The 24,506-nt window shown below is 37.9% G+C and overlaps 1 protein-coding gene across 1 annotated transcript in view; it reads right to left on the reverse strand.

Annotated features, from left to right (window-relative positions):
* The window catches only part of Rpt1 (26S proteasome regulatory subunit Rpt1), a 108,995-nt gene that overhangs the window by 26,190 nt on the left and 58,299 nt on the right, over window positions 1–24,506 (reverse strand). Inside the window, exons 5-7 of the mRNA XM_090383450.1 lie at window positions 16,722–16,890; window positions 8,570–8,734; window positions 108–195 (exon numbers count right to left, since the gene is read on the reverse strand). Coding sequence (XP_090239576.1) covers window positions 108–195; window positions 8,570–8,734; window positions 16,722–16,890 — 422 coding nt within the window. The remainder of the gene's footprint in view (window positions 1–107; window positions 196–8,569; window positions 8,735–16,721; window positions 16,891–24,506) is intronic.

A 24,506-nucleotide genomic window follows, 5' to 3' on the forward strand; every position in this document is an offset into this window, starting at 1 on the left:
CAGCTTAATCCTTGTACATGGTAGCTTACTTCATATCTATAAGATGAATAATTATGTAATGTGCCTATTTAAATTAATTCTATATTTAACTTAAAAATATATCTTACCTCCAATGGCATCAATTTCATCAAAAAAAATGAGGCAAGCTTTTTTGCTCCTGGCCATTTCAAATAACTCCCTGACCATTCTTGCACCCTAAAATTAAACATTTAGTTTCTTAAAAGCAAGTTAAATAAAAGTAGAAAATTTCTATATGAAATATATATATATTGTGTTTCCCTCACCTACAGCCAACGTATCAATTACTAATATGTGAATAGGAAAGAGCCAGAAGCATTTGACAGATCGAATAAAAAGTGAAATCAACAAATGGCCTGACTTTCTGCTTGAAAAGCAAAGTCATTACACTTATCTATAGTGGTCCCAGAATATTAAATAGCCCTTACGCATACACCGATGAGCCAAAACATTATGACCACCTAACTAATATGATGTTGGTCCTCCACGTGCAACCAGAACAGCTTGTACCCGATGAGGCATGGACACTACAAGATTTCTAAATGTCTTGCGGTATCTGGTACCAACACTTAACCAGCAGATCCTTTAATTCCTGTAAGGTCTGTGGTTGAGATGCCACAGATCAGAGTTGCTGTTCTAACACAAACCACAGATGCTTGATGGGATTGAGGCCAGGGCAATACCTGGAAGTCTTCCTCATTTTCCACGAACCAGTCTCGAACAATCCGGGTGGTGTGGAATGGTGCATTATCCTGCTGAAAGATGGCACTGCCAGAGGGGAAGACCGTTGCCACAAAAGGGGTGTACCTGGTCAGCAATGATGTTTAGGTAAGGGGTAAGGTATATTGTTGTCATGCAAGCATCAGGGGTTTCCCCCATCTCCGCATTGCTTTCTTTGTGGGTGTACCAGTTTGCTGGGAATGCCAGAGGTTTAAAAGTGTGTGGGTATCATACTTGCGTAATGTTGTGTACCATTGTTCATCTGGTCATTTAGCCGCTGAAGCCCAGCATTGCCCCACCTTCGCCCCCATGGAGGCAGACCAGGAACCCAGTAGACTTAAGTTACTCTGGCAGGTCCTGCCGCATAATTTCCTGAGATTTTGGCAGCTAGGACCTAAAAGAAAAAAAAAAAAAAAAAAGTACACATACAAGGACATACATATATATGCACATATACACAACAGTGATACACAATATATATAAATATATACGCATCCATGCAGTCGTAATTACTTTGGATGTTTGCATACAGCACGGGTGCATGCATTCATATGGCAGGAGCAGGGCAGTGCTTGTGAGATAATTAGGCCGAGACTGGGTGAAGATTATTTTTGGGCTAGATTAAATTTAGTGTGTAGGGTGTTCGCATTGTGTATAGGTAGAGTGGGGGAGGGGAGGCAGAAGATTGGGGGTGGAGGCAGAAGTATGGGGGTAACAGAGGAGATGTCCCCAGGTGGTCAGTGAGGCATGCCCATGCCTCACCAGAAGGAAAGGTGGGGGTAGGGGTCGAGGCAACAGGTCGCCCCACCCTCCCTGCCAGGAAGGGGTGTTAAAGGAGAGCCAGGCTAGTGCTTGGCTCAGGCTGCCAGAATGGCTGCTATTCGTCCTTCATTCAGATCTTTTGTCTATCTTCATGGTTGTTCGGTAGATCATCTTTAGTGTTATGCACATTTTGGCTTCGCCATTATGTGGCTAGTGTACATTCAGGTCCTGTCTTCTTCTGTACAAGTCTTCAGCGAACTTGAAGAAGGCAATATATTCCTGCCTCCCGTCCAGGAGGTGTTGTTCTCTATCTCTGGGCAAAAAGGTGATCCGGTGATGAGCTGGCATTCATGCATGAGGTGGTGCCAGCTCTCCAACTCTCCACAGCAGCAAGTAGGGTAATCTGTAATACCCTGGGCTGTAAGCTTAGCCTTAAAGACACCATGTCCCGTTAGCAGGAAGGTTGTGTGGAGTCCCGGCATGAACCATGCTGGAGTCATTGGGTAGAGTTTTCCAATGTTGGGGAAGAATCGTTTGGTGACCTCTCCTTTTGGGGAATTGTCCCATCTGGTTTGCCAGGTCTGCATGAGGTGATTTGTAAGTCTCCTTTCTCAGTCAAATTGTTTGTGGTAGGATCTGTGTGGAAGCTGGCGAAGGTACAGGCTTTCCCCTTGGAGAGTTCATATAATACTCCACATTTAGTCACTTCAAGGTCTAAAGGTAGGGTTCCCACCAGCACCTGCAGCGCGTGGGTGCTAACTGAGCTGCAGGCCCGGGTTATAGCAAGCAGCATGGCTCTATGGATAGAGTCGAGGATTCTGCAATTTACAGCCATGGTAACTTTGGGGTACCATGCTCCGGAAGCATAGGTAGCTATCGGCAGGAAGGCAGCTTTGCAAAAAAGCTTGAGGGTCTTCTTTTTCAATCTCCAGTCCTTTTTTGCGACTCTGGTAAGAAGATACGGGGCTGTATAGCCCCGTATCTTCTTACTGTTATTTTTTTATTATTTTTTTTTTTAGGAGCATTAGCAACTAAGGCCATATTGCTCCGGGAAATGCGGTGGTCATTCCCTGACCTTTCCGCATCCTCCGTGTTTGGTGGTGACAGGCTCGAACCCCGGTCTAATCAAGAAGCGTGTGCTACGCACTGCTGCTCCTTCCCACCTGGCTACAGAGGCGCCTGTATCTTCTTACGGATGTATTTCAAGTGTGTCCGGAAGGAGAGAGTGGGGTCCACTATTACTCTCAGGTATCTAAGTTCCTTAAAAAGTCATAGTGTGACACTATCAGTCTTAATCTGTGGGGGTCTCCTGTAATCTAGGGCACCCTTGAGGAGAATGGAGTCTGTTTTGGTTGCAGAGATCCTAAGGAAGTGGATATTGGTCCACTCTTGTAGGATTTTAAGGGCATGATTTGCCTTTCTTTCCAGCTGGATTCTGCTGTTTGCCTCTATCATCAGGATGAGGTCATCTGCAAAGGCGTGGGAAGACACCACTCCAATATCGGTATTTAAGAATTTATCCAAGGCAATGTTCCATAACATGGGTCCTAAAACGGAGACTTGTGGACAGCTTCTGTTGATTTTTCTGGTATTTTATATGGAGCATTCACCATGATATGTCTACTGGAGAGGTAGCTTTGGATTACTCCATAGAGGTTATTTTATTTTATTATTATTGACTTTGGTGGCCCCTAGAGACATTTGTCCAAATCCACCTAATATCACTGACTTTATTATCCTTATACAGGATACCCAGCCACCAGAGAGCAGTCATCACCCAGGGTAACTGCTACCTGATGCTCGTCCTTATGAACGTGGACCTGGGCCTAGGTCTACTGTACTGTCTGTGCTGACCACACAACATTCCGGCACCCTCTGGTAGAAGTGGTAGACCAGAGGTTGCCAGCAATCCCACCCCCAAGTTGCCCAAGCCTGGGAGCCAGCAAAAAAATAAAAAATAAATAAATAAATAATAAAATAAAATAAATACATAAAAAAAAAAAATAAATAAAATAAATACAGTAAACCCCCGATATTCGCGGTATCTTAATTAATATAAAATGAAAGCTAAAAAAAAATGTAAATTTTAAAGCGCTGTTAACATTTTCTGCCATAAAAGACATGGGCGTGGCTAAAATCATCTTTCCCAGTCAAAACATCGCTCAGTGGGTTGGGGGGTAGAGGGGTAACAAAATCGCGAGCGCGGATGTTTCCCGCTAATCCTTGTTCAGTATGTGTTATGCGCTTGCCATGGAAGGTTTCGTCATTTGCTTTTAACTTATATGCTTATAAATTGAATAAATTTATAAATTGACATGCTTACAAAAGTGAAAATCTACTGTTTTGCAGTGTAAAACAGACTTTTTCAAATCGATAAAAAAATAGAGTGTGTTAACAGAGGAAAGTGACTTTATCGTGGACAAGTTCTTTCTAACCCTTACAAACATATGGCTACGAATAACAAGGGAATTGTGAAAAGATCAAAGAAAGTGATGACATTAGCGAGTAAAATTGAGTCATTAGACAAATTTCTAATGGTGAAAGTGTCTCGTCGAATTGCTTCAAAAATTTGCTCTGTGATGTTAAATTATTTGCTCTGTGATGTTAAATTTCTAATTTTCTAATTAGAAAATTAGAAAAAATGGAAAAGGCTTTAAATCTGTGGATAGAAGACTGAACTCAAAATAAAATTCTGTTAAGTTCACTCATCATTCGTGAAAAAAAGCAAAACACCTTTATCAACACTTTAGCGAAACTGGTGATAGCACTGGCAGAATAAGTTTTTTAGCTAGCAAAGGCGCTGGTTTGAAAGATTTGTTCGAAATTTCTAATAAATATTACATTTAATATTAAATTGTTTCTTATTTTCATTTCAATGCCTTATGCTTGCCTTTCACCATGTACTGTCTACGTACATAGTTATATTATGAAGGTACATAGACAAAATTTTAGACTAGTTTTTCTTATATATTTCATACTTTGGAATGGAACCCCTTTATTACTATGGGAGGCATAACTCAGCATTTGCGGCATTTCTCAGGAACGTAACCCCCCGAATAGCAGGGGTATACTGTACATAAAATAATAATAATAAATAAAATTTAAAAAAATAATAAATAAAATAAAATAATAAATCTCTCCTTCCCACCCAGGTATCAGGAATCAAAGCTTCCTACTCCTGTGGGCAGAGAAATAAAAAAAAAAAATAAAAAAAATAATAAAATAAAAAATAATAATATATATATAAAAAAAAAAAAAAGACACCATCCTGGTCCACAATCCCGCACTTAGTTACTTACATAGTGCCAGCAAACACAAAAAAAAGGAAGGAAAAAAAAAAAAAATAATAATAATAATAAATAAATACTAAAAAGGAAAAAAAAAAAAAAAACCCCGAAGATCAGGGTGGTTAGAGAGAAAAAAAAAAAACTCTACCCCCCACCCAAACTCACCCTAGCAATTTATCCCGCACTATGTTAATTTCCACAGTGCCAGTAAACAAAAAAAATATAATAATAATAAAATAAATAAATAAATAAATAAAATAAAATAAAAAACCAGGATAAGAATAGGATGGTGGAGAGAAAAAAAAAAAATCTATACAGTGAACAGCTATTAGTTTACAAATATCCAGGCTGATAACTCTTCTTTTTAGAAATACAGAAATAGCAAACCTTTGAAAAGCAACAAACTTAATATAATCTGACAAGTAGTTATTTTCATTTCCATATCTCAAATCACTAATGACATTCTTTAATTGAGCTCTGTAATTCTGATACAACAAACAATCATACAATACATGGCACCAAGTTTCTTCAACACCACATACACAATAAGGGTTTGACTTTAATTCAAAATAATATAATTTACTATTCAAAGAACCATGCCCTGTTAACAAAAAAGAAGTCTTCATACTAGGAAAAAACCACTTGTTCAACTCCATAGAGGTTGCCTGGCATCCCAGTTCCCTGGAGCCGGGCCAGGACGCTCTGCCACCAAAAGGGTGTTGAATGCCCCAGCGAAGCTGATAGAGATAGCCAGGAAGTATTTGTTTTCTGTGGCAGCTGCATGTGCAAGGAGGTTCTTCAAGGCATCCACAGTTGACGTTCCCGGTCTGAAGCCACACTGGCTTGAGGACATTAGGTTTGCCTGTAGGTAATGAGGCTATTGGTCTGGTGGTTTTGTCGGGTTTTTAATTATGAGTTTAATATCTGCTTTTTTCCAGTCCTTCGGAAAGGTCCCAGTTTGGAGACATAGATTGAAGAGGTTCAGTAGCATATCGGGGCCTATCTCCACCACCTTCCTGATAATTTCCGGCTCCAGGAGTCCGGACCCGGGCATTTCTTACTTTTAATAAGGTGCGTAGCCGCTTGTAATTTCTCTATTGTGAAATCCGGTTCCCTGTCTTCTGTTCAGAAGTCGTCATTCTCCGTGCACATCTTGATTTGTTGGGGTGTCTGCGGGTCTACATGAGGGTGGAAGGTTGCGTCCAAAATATTGTTGACAGATACCTCCCAAGAATTGGTAACTTCTCCCTGTGGTGTTATGGTGGTTGAAATTACCTCTTCCCTGGGGAAGTTATTAGTGGTTACTTTGTAGACCAGCCCCCAGGGGTCAGTGTTGTCAGTGGTTGTTACCAGATTTTCCAACGAGAATTGTTTACTCCTGTATATGAGCGAAGTCTTTAGTAGGTGGTAGATGTCAGAGTGCCCGACACATGGATGACTGGACCCAGGGCATCCCAGCAGAACATCACCCAAAGCACGACACTGCTGCCACCAGCTTGTTTTCGTCCCACGGTGCATCTAGGCGCCATCACTTCCCCAGGTAAACGATGCACACGTATCTGGCTGTCCACATGGTGCAACAGGAAACGTGATTCTACAATGGGCATGCTCACTTGCCCATTCTAAGCGCTGTCGCCGGTGAACTGTGGTTAGCATGGACACTCTGAGCAGTTTGCGGCCATGCAGCCCCATTTCCAGCAGAGTTCGATGTACTGTGTGTTGTGACACATTACTCCTGTCACCAGCATTCCAATTACCGGCGAGTTGCGCCACAGTCTCCCTTCTGTTGCCATGTACCATCCGGGAAAGCCTTCGCTCACCTCAAGCATCGATGAGCCGTGGTCGTCGAACACCTCGCCGGCGGTTTGTGGGTTTTCCTCTCCTTGGACCACTTTCGGTAGGTACTAACCACGACTGACCATGAGCACCCCACCAACTGTGCCGTTTTGGATATGCTCTGACTCTGTCGCCTGGCCATTACAATTTGGCCTTTGTCAAACTCGCTTAAGTCTGCTGCCTTTCCCATCTGAAGAACAAGAGTAACAATGATTAATGGAATTCAGCATCAGGTGTTTTTTATACCATGTCCTGACTCGTGCCATAGTTCATCTGCAGTTGCTTCTATGTGCATAATGACTCGCTGGTCATAATGTTTTGGCTCATCAGTGTATATTCATGTTAAAGGGTTAACAAGTTTTTTCAAAACTTTTTACTGCTGCTGCTATAAATACTGCATTAGCATATAATATATTACTGCCTTAGACTTTACAGCACAGCCATTCAGGATAGCACTCATAGCATAGACATTTCTTCTTATAAACATTTCTCATCCCCCCCCCCCCCAAACCTAAAATGGCTGCCAACAGCTTTTTGTTGAATCTTTTTTTCCTAGTCAATAATATCATACTCAATGCCAAAATAACATGTTCACAGCACCAATAGTGACCTAACAATTAAAGCTTGACATGTGTGCTGAGTGGGCAATGTAGAAGCATAGTGGTATATGCATATGAGTTAGCATTAGCATTAGTAGTGTAAAATGTGCAAGAAAGTAAGCTTATACAGCATTAGCAAAAAAAAAAAAAAAAACCCCACAGAACAGAACTTATTTTTTTAATGTTTATGCATAGACTGATACAAACATGTTTCACTTTTTTTACTGATTTATTTTTCCCTAGCCTTCTCTTGGATTGACTTAAGTTGCAATTCAAATATACCTTCATGTGTATCTATGTTACAAATTAAACTTAGCAATGCTTAATACAACTTTTTATAACAAGCAATAGCAAACAAGTTTGCTATTTAAAATACTTTGTCTTTTCAATTGTGATCTTGTTTAGGCATAGAGCTCTCAAATCATATGACTACCACGTTAAAAATAACTTCAATTGTAATGGAAGCATGGCTGATTAGTTAAGGTAAGTGCTGAAGTAACTAAGGCCATGAAGCATCAATATATGATCACATATGATCTAAGCAGGTTTGCAAGTATCTCGAAGGAAAAAATCATTCCTATAAAAAAAAAAATCCTACACTCACCTGAGATCAGCCAAGTATAATCAGTAGTCTGTGATGGAATTTCCATCGTGCAATGATTATTAGACTTTAAATTTGGGCAAGCATTAAGTAGCTGGCCACAGTAATACCTCCTCCTCCTCATCATCATCTTCTTTCAACATCTTATAAACATCTTTTTTGGTTTTCTTTAATCATATGTAAATGTCAGAGCTAGTGTTCTAAGTTTATGTCCATAAAAAATTTGCAGCACTATCTGAAAACAAAAATAATTCACCTCATGTCTCCACATGCTCAGATGAGATGAAAAGATTATTAGGCTTTCATGCCTAATAATGTAAAGAAGTTGTCGTTATTCAAAACCAGACCTTTCAAAACAAGAATAAATTTACACACTTCAGATTTAAACTAAAAGTAATCAAATACATATATAAAAACACCAGCAAAACAACCACAGCAGCAAGAGAAAAGTAATATGCAAACTAAGTGAAAATGGGTCTGTGCTGTTTAGCATAGAAAACATCCTTCCCCCATATAAAAATGCTGATAAAAAAAAAAAAAAAAAAAAAACCTTTTCATTTGAATATGCATTATTCAAAAATCTCATTTTGCATAGAAGTTATCTGTAACCAGCACTCTGGAAGTTTACCTTAAACATAAGCAAATTAATATTGTGGAAATAACTTTTTAACTAAATGTAAAATTCAAGAACTGTGAGTTGTAAATTAAAGAAACTTCGGTGATATTTTAATGGTGAAACTTCTTACCTCCCCCACATATTTTTGAACTAGCTCTGAACCAATCACTCTGATAAAACAGGCATCTGTTCTGTTGGCAACAGCACGAGCACATAATGTCTTCCCAGTACCTGGAGGACCAAACAGCAAAACCCCTTTAGGAGGCTCGATTCCCAAGTTCACAAATCTCTCAGGCTGTTAAAACAAGCATTAATAATTTTACAAAAAGACATAATACTAAAGGATGATATAAGTGGTCTCCCATGTTTTCTAAATGCATTACAACAAATAAGGAAACTGAATACTACTATTAAGGAAAATTTCCCAATACAAAAAAGTTCTAATACACATTATCTTTTTAACAGGTAAAAATGGCCCGAAAATTAGAAAAACATTTATTATCATTTTTATTTTAATGTTAATTTCCATATAAAGTAACAATATATGGAAAGTCTGCAATGGGTTTCAAAAATAATATCAGGGTTTAAATGAAAATTTAGTGTATTATAGTTTGGAGCTTTTAAATACGGTACAAACCCAACATTGATATATAATCAGAGGCATATTTTAATCAGTTTAATTTGTCAAATAAAAGAATAAAGCTGGTACTCAGGGCTGGTATTTAGATGACCATTTTCCTTAAGTTATTCAAGACTATGCTTTGCAGGTTTTTTATTTTTATATGTTTTTTCAGGGTCCATATTTTCAGTGGCCATCATCATATCAACTAAAGTGTTACTTCGCAACTGGGTTGTGATTATTGCAACACCAGGGTACCTGCCCACCCACCAATGAGGAGCCAATAAGCTCTGAAATGGTGCCGTATGGGTGATGGTATCCACTGAGAATAAGTAACAATAGTCTTCTCCTATGGTGGTGTTACTTATTCGAGGTAGTGCAATATCATGGCAACTCGTTGTGAAGGTATTCACAATATGAGATATACTTAATGATGCCAATTTTATTCTGTGCATGACCAACTACTTAACTTGGCCATGTACAGAAATGATGCAATTGCACTAATTTGTATGCTACAGTGTTACTTGAGCCAAAGCTCATCAATACAAGTAATTATTTAACATTATCACAATTAACATAACATCAGACTACTTGGTCCTCTCTACCAACTGAAATTCAGCTTTTGTGGAGAGATTACTGCCAAAGGGAGGTGGTCTTCTACTATCATAACAACTTTATATCACTCACGTCCATGTCTCTCAAGTGATTTAAAATCACACAATTTAAAATCCTGTATATCACTATACAATATTTACATCTCTATTTACATTACTTACAATATATATTTTCAACATGTTTAAAATCTCTATTTACATTACTTACAATATATATTTACACCATGTTTAAAATCTCTATATACAAATATACAAACACTATACACTATTTACAACTCCTTTCAACTATATACACAATACAAAACCAAACATTTTGAATCTTAAAATCCTCAGATATAAAATGAATAAATACCAAATAAAATTAAGTCCCCAAAGAGCTTCTGCAGCTCGATGATCTCTCCTACCTTTCTTCTAAATTCCATCCTAGGCTCATCATATTAAGAGCATCCAAATATAACATGCTCACTGGTTTCAATCTTGCCATATCTACAATTCATGCTCCCCACTAATCCAAATTGTCGCAGTTGGGCTCTCAACCATGTCCAGTAACCACCACGGTCTGGTACAAACCCAACATTGGCCAATTTTTATTCTTTCCCATTGTCTGAACACCAGGTATCATACTATGTTATTCTTCCTACATTTGATTCCGTCCAGTGGGCCTGCCAAAGTTGATATATTTCTGTCTCTGTTCTTCTCTTTTCTTGTTTTATATCCTCTTTCCCATAAACTTTTGTTACTATGGGGCAGGATCTCACCCCATTCAACTCTATTGGCTCATTCCTTTTAGTTAAGTATAACAAATATCTACTCATTATTACTAAATGTATTGGCAGCTTTCCTGATATTACTTGTAATGCCTCGCTGGATACTGTACAACAAGCTCTAGTTGCAGCTAGAAGTGCCAATCTCTGTGCTGCTTGTGTCTTCTCACAAACACATGATTAATTGCAGTGCCCCATGCACCACAGGCATATGTCATAATAGGAATGAAGATACACTGATATAATAATCGCAATACCTTCCCTCTTATACCCCATTCCATTCTTACTATTCTTTTAATCTGCCCGTATATCTTTTTCACCTTTTCTCTTAAATATTTTGTCTTTGTATTCTCTTAAATATAAAAGCCATTACATCAATCAATATATATCACCTCAATTCTTATTCAGTATCTCAGCTAGCACATAGCTCCTCATTGTAGGACGAATAATTGATTCTCGTGGTGCTCCCCGCTCTATTTCTTTACTTATCTCTGTATACTTATTTTTAACTATAACTCTCCTGTTTGTAAAACATTAGCCTATAAATATTACCTGGGCACTCTATATATCTCAGTCTTCCTAAAATACTGTCCTACAACAAGAAATCAAAGGCTCCCTTAAAATCAACAAATATACCAAAAAAAAAAAAAAAACCACACCATTCCCTCCAAATGCCTGTCCAGTTCCTCCTTAAATTTATTTAACCTATCAACTTCCACAATGACAGATGGAAGTTTGTTCCAGCAATTAACCACCCACTGGCTAAAGGCAAATTTCCGCACTCTATTCTACATCTGTTTCCTCAATTTGAATTTATGCTCCCTTAGGTTCGTAATCTGAACAAGTAGAAGAATCCCATCAGAATTCAGCGTGCTCAACCCATTCAAGGCCTTATACACCTCAATCAGATCACCTCGCAGGTGCCTAGTCTCCAGCTGCTGCTGCAATTTGTAGAACTTAAGTCTCTCTTGGTAAGAGGATCCCTTCATTCCCCTCAACAATCTTGTTGCCCATCTCTGTACATGCTCAAGCAAATCTACAACCTTCCTAAAATGAGGCATCCAGACCTGTACACAGTACTCAAGGTGTGGCCTGATCATTGCCTTATACAAAGGGACAATCACCTCCTTTTCTCTGCTAGCAAAATTCCTGCATATCATTGGCAAAACCCCATGACCTGCCCTGGCAGCCTGTCTGCATTGCTCAGAAAACTTCATATCTGACTGCACAATTACATCCAGGTCTTTTTCATTTTCTACCACCTTAAGTAGTACCACACACAGTTGGTATGTTTCTCTGGGGTTACTTCTACCCATATGCAGTACTTTGCATTTTTCAATGTTAAACTTCAGTTGCCACTTCTCAGCCCATCTGCCCAAATTTTCTAGATCCTGTTGCAGTAGCACACTGCAATTAACAACCCTACCAGCCTTTGTATCATCTGCAAACTTCGACACTAAGCCTGATATACCTTCATCAATATCATTGATAAATATACAAAACAACAGTGGACCCAACACCGAACCCTGTGGGACTCCACTGATAACATTAGTCCAACGAGTACGTTGATCCTTTGACATGTTCTTTTATACATGTCAAAGGATCAACTCTGATCCTTTGACATGTATAAAATCCTTTGACTATTTTAAAGGAACACTGTCCTTTAAAATAGTATTCACTGTTGAAGCAGTGAGACCTAATTCCCTTGCAATAGATAACAAACTTTGTCCCGCTTTGTACTTCTTAATCATTTTTTTCATCTTCATTTCTAAATCAATTTTGTTTCGTTTCCTGGCACTATCACCACTTGCACTTTTCGTTGGTCGCTTTCCCTTCATCATTATAATACGTAAATAGGAATGAGGAGAAATTCCTGAAAATCTGTTTTTTATATGATTGAAGATTTCAGTGACGGGGAAATTGAAGATTTCAGAGAAGGGGAAATTCATTTCACCATAATACCATAACGTAAAAACCCGCACAATTGCAGTTATCGGTATTATTGCAAATGCAATAAGATCAAGTTTACTACCCGTTTATAATTAGACGCACTAACAGAAAATCCCAATGAACCAGAAAGTTCAAATTGTTTTTATTGTTTTATGGTCATGACCTCCAGAAATGTGCTTTAGGAAAATATCACAAAGGCGTTCACAATTGATTCTTATAACAGGAACATATGATAACGATGAAATTTGTGTGCAATTTCCATTTTAAATATGACCTTTTAGAGAGATAAATAGCTTAGTAATATAGCGAAATTTTAAACTTCCAAGGACTTGGAATGAATTACAAAAAAAAAATGTGCTATTGGGTTCACATTACGATATTTTCGTGATACCTCCATTTATTCCTACGGGATGCAAAATACATTTCCATAATTTTTTTTAAGTTTGCACCAGCTGGCAAAAACTTACGTAAAGTCGAATTTCCGTAAGTCGGGGAGTTCCTGTACTACTCCAAAATATCTACAGCAACAGCAATGCAGCCATCAAACTAGAGCGAACAGGATCTGAATTCAAAATAGGTGACTCAATAGCACCAAGGCTCTTCACATGAGTACTAAAATTGCTATTCAGAAAACTAGACTGGAGTGATACGGCTAAACATCTTAGGCAGGCAACTAACCAACCCTCTGTTTCGCAGATGACACAGCCTTCCCTCTGAAAGCAGTTCACAACTGGAACGAATGATCAATGTCCTTTAAACATCAAAAGCAAAGAAATTGGCCTAAACATTAACTATGACAAAACAAAAATAATGACCAACTATGTAGCCTCACCCATCAACACTGGATTCAAAAACACTAAACTACAAAGAGCAGTTCAAATATCTAGGCTAAATAATATCCCTCACCAATAGAATGGACAAAGAAATAGAATTCAGAATCAACAACCCTTGGAGAAGTTATTGGAGCATGAAAGAATGGATGAAAGGAGATTTGCCTATCAGTCTAAAAAGAAAGTTATACAACATAATCACTTTATCCACTCTAACATACCTCAAACATGGTTTCTGACAGCAAAGCAAGCAAATAAACTTAGAACATGTCAGTGAGCAATGGGAAGAAGTATGCTGGGTATAACAAAAAACGACAGTAAAATCTACTTCTATCTGACAAAAAACTAAAATCAACGCCATCAAGTCCTTAAAATGGAAATGGGCAGGACATCTCGCCAGGAAACGAGAAGACTCTTGGGATAAGCTCACAACTGTTTGATTACCAAGAGAAGGAAAAAGAATAGAAGGCAGAAGACCATGTGGCGAGATAAGTTAACATCCCTTATGGGCTCCACATGGACAAGACTGGCACTGAACCAAGAAAAATGGAGAAAGTCGGGGGAGGCCTTTGCCCAGCAGTGGGATTCTACAGGCTAACACAGCAACAACAATAATTATTACTGACCATTTTACGAGGGACATTCAATAAATTATCTACCTAAGGTACTTCCCACAGGTATATTTCAATGATTCATATGTTCCTATATATCCCCACTTGAATCATACTATTGATCCCACTATATTTTTAGGTCGTGCTGCTACAACAGAAAGAAGGAAGACACTTGTATCAAATTATGGATTTACTGAAATTGGAGCATCTTTTAGTCATCAAGTTTCTCACCAAAGAAGGAAATGGGCCAAAGGCCATTCATGAAAGGATGGTGGCTGTGTATGGCAACAGTGCACCCTCAGAGTACCAGGTGAAATTCTGGTCAAAACAATTCAAGCGGGACAGAGAGTCCAATGAAGATGATCCAAGAAGGCTTGTGACAGCGACCACTTCAGAAATGTGCCAAGCTGTGGAAACCCCTTGTGCTGAATGACAGACGTTTAAAGATGTCCCAAACCTCTAGGGAATTTGACATATCTGAGGGAACAGTTATAAACATCCTCCATGAACATTTTGGGATGACTAAGGTCAGTGTAAGGCTGGTTCCCAGATTTCTGACCCCATATGCAGAAGCAATTCAGAGTACGGTGTTGTGAGGAGAATTTAGAGCTTATGAAAGGGATCCTGAAAAATTGTTATGGGTGATGAAACATGGGTTCATCACTGGGATCCTGAGACCAAGTAAGAATCAATGCAATGGAAGCACAAGGGTTTGCCCCCACCCAAAAAATTTCAGACACAACCTTCAACTGGCAAGATTATGGCCACCATTTTTTGGGATGCTGAGGGATTCTGTACACTCACTACTTGGAACATAAGCAGACAGTCACTGAGGAGTCACATGCATCCCTACTGTACAACCTAAGGGATGTCATAAAGGAAAAACGCCATGGAAAACTTTCCAGAGGTGTGCTGCTTCTTCAGGACAACGCACCAGTATACAAGTCACATGCTGTTGCTGCTGTTTTGAGAGACTGTAACTTTTACCCGTCTACCTGACAGGTCAAAACAGGAAATAGTCACTGCCCTGAGTGAATATTCCTGTTTCAACACCTCAAGAAAAATGTACATGGATGACGCTTTGCTGATGATAATGAACTGTCTGCTGTTTCTGCATTCTTTGATGGACAGGACAAATAATTTTATTTTTCTGGTATTTCCTCATTGCCAACAAAATAGAACAAGTGTACTGAAGTTCAAGGGAGTTATATTTCTTTGCCTCTCTCATTTTCTTCCTAGGTAGATAGATAATTTATTGAATGCCCCTCATATTTGAAAAAGTTGACTTTTGGCCCAACCTGTAGAATATACAGGGTGATTCTAAATTATTGTCAAGGTTTCCGTGGCCTATAATTTTCAAACTGGAAACAACAAAAAACTGTTTACACAGTTTTATTTTGTTGTTTTTTTGACAACAACAACAACAAAAAAAAAGATAATTGGAAGACAACAATCTTCCAGTTGTCTCTCCACTGGCAACGTACTCGCTGCATTGATGTCTGAGAGATATTCAAGGCATTACTTCAAAATGGTGACTGTTCAAGAGAAGGCAATGTGCGTACTTTGGTTTTTCAATACAAATTCAGTTATCACAACGCAACGTTGTTATAGCACTCAGTATGGAAAAGATCCACCTTCAGATAATCTTAACTGACGTTGGTTAAAGCAATTTCAAGAGGCTGGTAGTGTTCTGCACCGACACTTCGCAAGAAGATGTTGATTGAATCCCCAAAGCATTTCTCGAAGCCTACAAAAACCAACTAGACGAGCTTCTTTGCAGTTAGGTATACCACAAATGACTGTTTGGAGGGTTGTTCATAACTGCCTTCACCTCCATGCCTACAAACTGCAGATTGTGCAGGCTTTAAAGCTGAACAATAAACCCAACTGCTTCCAATTTTCCCCAAGACATTTTGTCAAACGTCAAAGCTGATGAAAATTACCTTCGGAGATGGAGATTTAGTGATGAAGTAATGTTTTACGTATAAGGGAGGGTAAATCGTCATAACTGCAGAATATGAGATCAGAAAACCCTCACGCCATTCAAGAATTCGAAAGAGATAGTCCAAAGGTCAATTTCTGGTGTGCTTTGTCATGTTTGGAAGTTTTGGGGCCCTTTTTCTTTGTGGAAAAAATAGTGACAGTGTCAACCTATCTGGACATGCTACAGCTGCAACTGTTACCCCAGTTGGAAAAGGTGTTCCAGCAAGATGGTGCATTGCCACATTGGGCTCTTATTGTCCGAGAATTTCTTGACATGCATTTTCCCGGGAACTGGGTTGGACGTGGTGGACCGATTCAGTGGCTCCATGCTCACCCGATCTTACGCCGCTTGATTTCTTCCTGTGGGGATACATGAAGGACATTGTGTACAAGACCCCTGTGACCTCCCTCGATGAACTGAAGCTCAGAATTGTTGGAGAACACTTGGAGGGAAACTGAATATCACTTGGACATCTTACTTGCCACGAAAGGCACGCATGTTGAAGTTGTTTAGCATTCTACAGTACTGATTCTATAGATAATAAAACTTTTTGAGTTACACTTTCATATTCCGTAAGCAGTTTTATTTTGTTGTTTCCAGTTAGAAAATTATAGGCCACAGAAACCCCGACAATAATTTAGAATCATCCTGTGGTATAGTCCTCTCCATTCTATCTTGATTTCTCCCTTCCATTTTAAAATTTACATCATATTATCTTCAATGCTTTCTGCTAATTCTCTGCCTTCATCTGCCAGTGTTCCATGCACAGTGTGAGCTTTTTCACGTTCTGGTGATTTTTCATATGAAATAAAGCTATAATTAAGAATAATAATTACTACTAGCTGGATATTACTATCCTCGGTAAGACATTAAACAGCATATTAAATAAACATTTATATCAAATACTTACATGTAAAAGGGGCGTCTCTACAACTTCTCTCAGTTTTTCTATCTGTTCCTTGCATCCTCCTACATCACTATAAGTAACATCTGGTTTTTCTTCCACCTGCATCATAGTTACAGTAGGATCAATCTTCGGTGGTAGGGGGATATGAATTTGGTATTTATTACGATCAACCCTAAACAAAGTCAAGTAGATTATAATGAAGTATTATTTAATTTGATAAAAATAAAATTCTTGTTAAAGTTACTAACCACATTCTTAACAAATCAAAATGCTCCCCCAAACAAAGCCAATAAGGTTAATGCACATTTGATTTTATTAAAATGTGTGCACAATTTTGATATACATCAGCAATTTGATGATACACTCGAATCTTGTTAATACAAAGTTCAAGGGACCTAAATTTTCACGTTTTGTAATAACGAGGTCTGTAGTAATGGGGTCCCCCAAAAGTGTCAAAATTTTACCTTTTTTTCTTTTTTTGACACATATTATATATCTAAGAATAATAATAAATAATAATAATGTCAAAAATAAATGAAAAAATAAATTAAAATAAAAACAAAAGCCTTGTCTAAAACTACAGTAATAGGAATAACACATTTTTTTAAATATTTTATTTTATTTGTAAAATAAACTAAGAAAAAAGCAACTCACAGAAATGAAAATATTGTACAGTATAATATATTTTGATATATACAATATTTTAGTATCACAGTAAAAAGAATTAGTCTTAAAATAAAGGAGACATACGAACCATTAACTTTTTAATAAATTAATCTAATTTAAAGAAAGAATCCAAAGTTGTTTGCACAGTTTTTGCCCTATATGTATTTTTAACTACAGCACAGACATTATCAAATGCAATAGTTATTTCTTCTTCAACATTATTGCAGGCCAACACATCCTCTATTATGTTCAATGCATTTTGGGCATCTTTTTTAGATGGCAGTGTGTGTGTGTGTGTGTGTGTGTGTGTGTGTGTGTGCGCGCGCTTCTTCACTTCCACTATTGCTGGTAACAAAAACATCATCGTTTGTTTGGTGCTCAGAAGATCTGGTGTTGGCATTGCAGTGGTAGCAACTTCATCATCCTTCACAAACAATTCAAATTCGCTGACAAAATCCGTTTCCTCCTTCAAATTCCTCCATTCCTCAATATTGGTATCTCATTCGTCTGCTGGACCATGTTTTTCAATGATATTCTCTCCAAAGCCACTCTTTCTGAAGCAGTTGATTATTACACTTGATGCAATATGGTCCCAAGCAATAGCAAGATTATGGATAGCATCCAAGACATTCCAATTTGGCTGCAAATTGTTCCTTCCTTCTATGTTGCGGATCAACTACCTTATCAGACAGGCTCTGTACTCTCTCTCTCTCTCTCTCTCTCTCTCTCTCTCTCTTGAGGTTATAAATAATACCTTGATCCAGTGGTTGCATTAAACTGGTGGTACTGGGGGTAAAAACAGCCATATATTTGTCAACTTAAGTGTCTTGGCAGATGTGCTGTACAACGATCTACAATCATAAAAATGTTCCTTTTTTCTGAAGCCATTCTTCTGTCCACTTTTGATAACCAAGACTGAAAAATTCTGACCGTAAGCCAAGCACTTCTATTGGCCTCACAATCGCAGAACAGTTGGTTAACTGCTTTAAAACATCTTGGCTTGGAAAACTTACCAATCACAAGTGGGCATAGTTTTGTACTGGCATCTGAATTGCAACATAACAGAACAGTGAGTCTTTGTTTACTAAATTTTCCACCATGACAAGGCTCTTCTCGAACAGCAAATTATAAAAAAAAACCCTCTCATCAAAATTAAAAATATCTTTTGCCTCATATTTTTCAAGAATGGGACGTACAGAATACAACCAGTCTGTAGCCTTTTCTTTGTCAACTAATTCAGATTCATTGCAAACATTTTGCAAAACCAAGTTATTCCTGTCTTTTAAATCTTTGGAGCCAACCGTTGCTGCATTTGAAGTTGCTAATTCCATGTTGCTGAGCTTGATAATTTGCCTTTTCTTGCAAGATTGGACCTGATTTTGGCAAATCGGATGCACAAATTTGTTGGTACCACTCAAAAAGTTTTGTTTCTAGCTTCTCGTGTTTTGCACCACAAATTCGTTTCCTTTTTTTTTAATTTTTTTTATTGCTGCTCCAGTGTCACGCATTTCTATTCAACTATTTTTTGGTTTTTCAGTATTGTAGATAAAGTAGGTAAAATGATGTATTCCTTTGCAATGTCCAAACTATTATTATTAGACCACCCTAAAAATTAAAAATTAAATTCATCTGCAATGTTGTGTGTCTTTCGTTTGTTAATTGCATGGTGTTCTATGATCAATTTGTCTGTTTTGCTGCACAAAAAAAAAAAAAAAAAAAAAAAAAAAAACTCTAGTTTTTTTGTCCAGCAAAAAAACTAGCCTTTTCCATCCGGTGTGGAGAGGACAGTGACTATACCACTGTACTACCTGCACAGACCCTTTGCAGTGTCCCATTTGCTTCTTTCCATCCTACCAGCCTCTTGTATAATTTTTTTTAGTTTAATTTCCAGGCTTAATTCCATCCGTTTACATAAAAAAATTCTCGGGTTACCCTGAGAGAGAGAGAGAGAGAGAGAGAGAGAGAGAGAGAGAGAGAGAGAGTCAGAAGTAAAAGAGTCACCAAGAAAGAGAAGAATGATGATATCCAGATAAATAAATTTTAAATAATTTTAAAGACAAGTTTCAAAAAAGACATCAGCTCAGATAAAATGGCACAAAAAACAGACTGCTGTATACTGTCGCAAAAGTTTCTGAACTGGGGTAACAAATGCAACTGACCTTAATCCTGTGGAGAGTGAGGGAGTGAATGTAAACAACTTAGAAAAACTTTTTATTCTTTTGTTAATTTAACAACTCATCCTTCAGAAAGATGTTTTTCAGAGTGCACTTTACACTGTAGCTACCATAAACTGCTTTTGTTTACACAAAACTAATTTCTAACAAGTCAGTGACATCCTTCAGGAAGTAGGGAGCTGGGTGGCCAAAGGCAATAATAGGGACAATAATCGGATAGTGGGCAAAAACGAACTTTGTAATACAGATTAACCGGATTTTGTAATAAATGAATATATACACACAGAAAAAGCCTATCCTTTCACAGGGGAATGGTATGTGCTTCATATAAATGAGTACTTTGTATTAAAAAGGTTTTACTGTATATAGATAATACTGATAAATCTAATCATTACAAGAGGCTTTTAACATACTAAAAGAATTAAGTCTACTTTTTTTCTTAAATTTTTGTTAAAGCAACTTAATGACAAGTGTTTTAAGAGAGAGAAAGAAGGATAAAGTCATGCTAGGTAATATTATACAGTTTTCTCTATATGCTATTGAAGCAGTGGCTATATTAAAGTTGAAAAATAGCAAAAAGTTCCTAAAGCTCAGAGGATAGAAGCTGAGAATTTTTTACAGTACTTCATAAAACACAAAAATTTTGTGTGTGTGAGCAAATTTAGAAAATATTCAAATGCTGTACAAATAAAAATAAAATAAAATAATACAATAAATATATTTTTTTTACATGTAGAAGTGCTCACTTTTGCAACTGTGTCCATTTACCAAGTGAAAAGGACTGTTGAAAAATCAGTTACTAGTAAACATGTGATTGTGTTTTATTGATTTTAATATAAAAGATTTAAATGTTAGAAAACAAAAATATTGGTTAACAGTTTGGTAAACCTTACTTGTATTTAAAGAAAACTGTAAATGAACCTACAGGTTGACAGTCTTTACAAGTTCCAGATGTGAATTACAAGCTCCAAACAAGCATAAATGTTTTGCTATTTTATTTAATTAATTGTCATATTATATTGTACTTTACAAGACACTTTATAGTTCTAGTTACGCTCGTTATTTTTATTTTTAATTTAGATAGTCTTTTGTAGGTTACTACTTAATTTACGTAAAACTTGTTTCATTTGAATCTTGCAGCCATTGTTTTGGTATAGAGTGAGTGGTAGGGAATTGAATTTTTAAATATAGTAAATAGGTTGCTCTAATGTAAAACTAGACAGCGTAATACATATCACTGCATTTAGGAATATATTAGATAGTGTAGTATTGATAATTAATTAATTAAATTTATTAATCTTATTAATTTTCATTGTTAATTTCAATATCATGTCCAAGACTAGAGCAGCAAAGCAATGGGCAGAAAGTAGCACTCGGGGAAGAACTGAGAGGGGGGGGCATTCTCCAATGCATCACAGCTTAAAACAATGTGCAACTTGTGAAATGCTTACGGAACTTTCTGAAACAGGACGTGATCTAGCCAAGGAGGATCTCGTTGTGTGTGCTAGGTGCAGAGAGTGTCAAGAAATTACGTGCCAACTCAGCGTTCTGATGGGGGCTTATGAGAGTGTGAAGAGTTGGGTAGATGCCCTTGAAGGTATTAAAATGGGAAACTCATCAGGCTCTCAACTACCCAACTCAATGCCAGAACTCACTCTTGTGCATCAGGCAACACAGCGGCAATCTCTAAGGCAGAATGCACTGGTCCCACAGGAGTTAGTTATTGTTGGTGACTCCACTGTCAGGAAGACAGTAAATTTATTATGCAAGAAGGATAGGTGGAATAGGACCAGGGTATGTCTGCCAGGGGCAAAAGTTGATGATTTTGCAGAACAGTATCATCTTTTAAGGGCATAAAGGATGCTATTGTTGTACATAATGGCATTAAGAGTACGAGATCTGCAGATTTACTTAACAAGTATAAGGTTAATGCTGAAAAAAAGTCACGAGTTAGGGTTAAATTTATAAGTGTCTGTAATTCTGTCCAGACACGATAGGAGGTAGTATATGGTGAGGGCCTTGTCAATCAATTTGGCCCTGGAGGGATTGTGCAAGGCTCATGGTGTAGAATTTTTCTCAGCGTGGTCTGTGCTTGTTAACAGGAGAGACTGCTTCTACAGGAATGGGATACACTTAAATAGAAGGGGTGCAAGAGTGTTTGCTGATGCTATCGAGGCAGAGTTAGGCAAGTCAGAAAACTGCTAGCTTGAGGGGATTTACAGACTAAAAGGTTAAAAGTAGCCACAGGCAGAGGTGACAGTGATTCTTGTACTGCTTCTATTAGAATGAGCAGCAGCCTGGATGGCAGGGTGCTGGGGGTTTCAGGGACTGGTGAGAGTCATCATGAAACAAATAAATACATGAGCTTTGTTAAGGTAGCTAAGAGTAAGAATAGGTGCATATATACTTGATACAATAATGCTAGAAGTATAGTAAATAAATTTGATGAATTTGAGGTGCTGGTGAAGACATCAAAGGCTGATGTTGTTGGGATATCAGAGACATGGTGTCACAGAAATAAGGAATGCAGAATTGGAATTTGAGGAGTACAATGTGTATAGACAGGGTAGGAAGTGAGGAAGGTTTATGCTGTTAGTTAAGAAACACACAAAATCTAAGGATGTGCACGCAGTTGACATGGATGGACAGTGCAATGTTCAGTCAGTTTGGTGTGACATAAGCACGGGGAAAGCAAAAATTACAGTAGGAGTGTGTTATAGGCCTAACTACTCTAATGAGTACAGAGAACAGTTGTACAGAGAAATATAATGGACCAGCAAATCAGATTACATTTTAAAGGGAGATTTTAACTTCCCAAATATTGATTAGAACTTGAGGGTTGGTCATTCGCACACTAACAAGGCTTTTGTAGACTTATTGGATTATTGTTTTCTGCAGCAGCATGGTCAAGAGGCAACCAGAAAGTATAATACTCTTGATCTGGTTATCAGCAGTGATTATTCATGCATTAAGAATTTGCACATAAAGGAACCACTAAGTGGCAGTGATCACAGTGGTCTCAGACAGTTTTTAAATTATGTACAGTGGGAATAACTGATGATATCACCAACAGCAAATTCTAAGTGGGAGCATTCGGGGAACTAATTGTGGAAGCTACTAGGCTTTTCATACCGATTAAGTAATATTGTTCAAGGTTTAGGCCAAAATGGATGTCAGAGGAACTAATGAGACTCGTGGCAGAGAAGCAAAATGTATGGCGTGCATATAAATTATCAGGCGAAACAGAAGCCTATAGCAGATATAAGCTAGTCTGTAATCAAGTTACAAAGGAGATTAGGCAAGCAAAGGCAGCTTACGAGAAATCTTTGTCAAAGGTTGCTAAGAAAAACAGCAAGGACTTCTTTGCTGTTTTTCACAGACTAAATTGTTAAAAGTAGCCACAGGCAATGATTCTTGTATTGCTTCTATTAGAATGAGCAGCAGCCTGGATGTTATTTTTGAAGTTAAACATAAGAAAGGCACCTGGGGTGGATGGGATCTATCTAGTTATATTAAAGGAGGTGGCAAAGGAAGTAAGCAAATCCTTAGCCATAATTATAAGAGCAACCTTGGACTCAGGGGAAGTCCTCACAGAATGTGGACATGCAAATGTATCCTCAATTCGCAAAGGGGGATCTAAGGGTGACACGAGTAATTGCAGACCAGTTAGTTTAACTTCTGTTCTGGGGAAAATAATGGAGTCACTAGTTAAAGATGCATTGAAATAGATTGTATAGAAGACTACTATACAAACTGGAGCAGTGTGGTATTAAGGGTAAGTTGCTACAATGGATAAAAGGGTGGTTGAGTGGGAGAAGACAGAGTCGTAATCAATGGATGCTGCTCTTCGTGGACTAATGTTATTAGTGGAATTGCCCAGTGTTTGGTGTTAGGACCACTGTTGTTTTGTATATTTATCAGTGATATTGATGAAGGTATATCAGGCTTAATGTAGACGTTTGCAGATGATACAAAGGTTGGCAGGGTTGTTAATGATGCAGTGTGCTACTGCAACATGATATAGAAAATTTGGGCAGATGGGCTGAGAAGTGGCAACTGAAGTTTAACATTGACAAATGCACAGTACTGTGTATGGGTAAAAGTAACCCCCAGAGTAATGTACCAACTGTGTGGTACTACAGTTAGGGTGGTAGAAAATGAAAAAGGACTGGAAGTAATTATGCAGTCAGATATGAAGTTTTCTGAGCAATGCAGACAGGCTGCCAGAGGAGGTCATGGGGTTTGTAAATGATAAACAGGAATTTTTCTAGCAGAAATAAGGAGGTGATTATCCCTTTGTATAAGGCAATGGTCAGGCCATACCACGAGTACTGTATACAGGGCTGGAGGCCTCATTTTAAGAAGGATGTAGAGCTGTTGGAACGAGTACAGAGAAGGGCAACAAGATTAGTGAATAGACCAAAGGGTTGCTCTTATGAAGAAAGGCTTAAGTTTTGCAAATTACAGTGTCTGGAGACTAGGCACCTGTGAGGTGATCTGATTGAGGTGTATAAAGCCTTGAATGGACTGAGCATGTTCAGTGCTGATGGGATTCTTCCTCATCCTGAGATTATGAACTTGAAAAGGCATAAATTCAATTTGAAGAAAGACATCTGTAGAATAGATCTACGGAAATTTGCCTTTAGCCAGCGAATGCTTAATTGCTAGAACAAACTTCCATCTGTCGTTGGGGAGTTGATAGCTTAAATAAATTCGAGGAGGAACTGAACAAACTTTTAAAGGGAATGGATATGTGAAATTTTTTTTTTTTTTTTTTGGCTGATACTAGATAAGCTCATATGCTTGCTTTCTTGCATCACAAGCCTCATTCCTTTATTCAAAAGATAACACTGACTATAAATTAAAATACAATAAGCATGGACACATGCTTATTGTAACAATAACACAAAAAGAAAGCGGAAGATCAGAATAAGCCATTAAGAAGAAG

This window comes from Mastigoproctus giganteus, chromosome 10 (genome assembly GCF_048544385.1).
Source record: "Mastigoproctus giganteus isolate SK-2022 chromosome 10, ASM4854438v1, whole genome shotgun sequence".
NCBI classification, from domain to species: Eukaryota; Metazoa; Arthropoda; class Arachnida; order Uropygi; family Thelyphonidae; genus Mastigoproctus; species Mastigoproctus giganteus.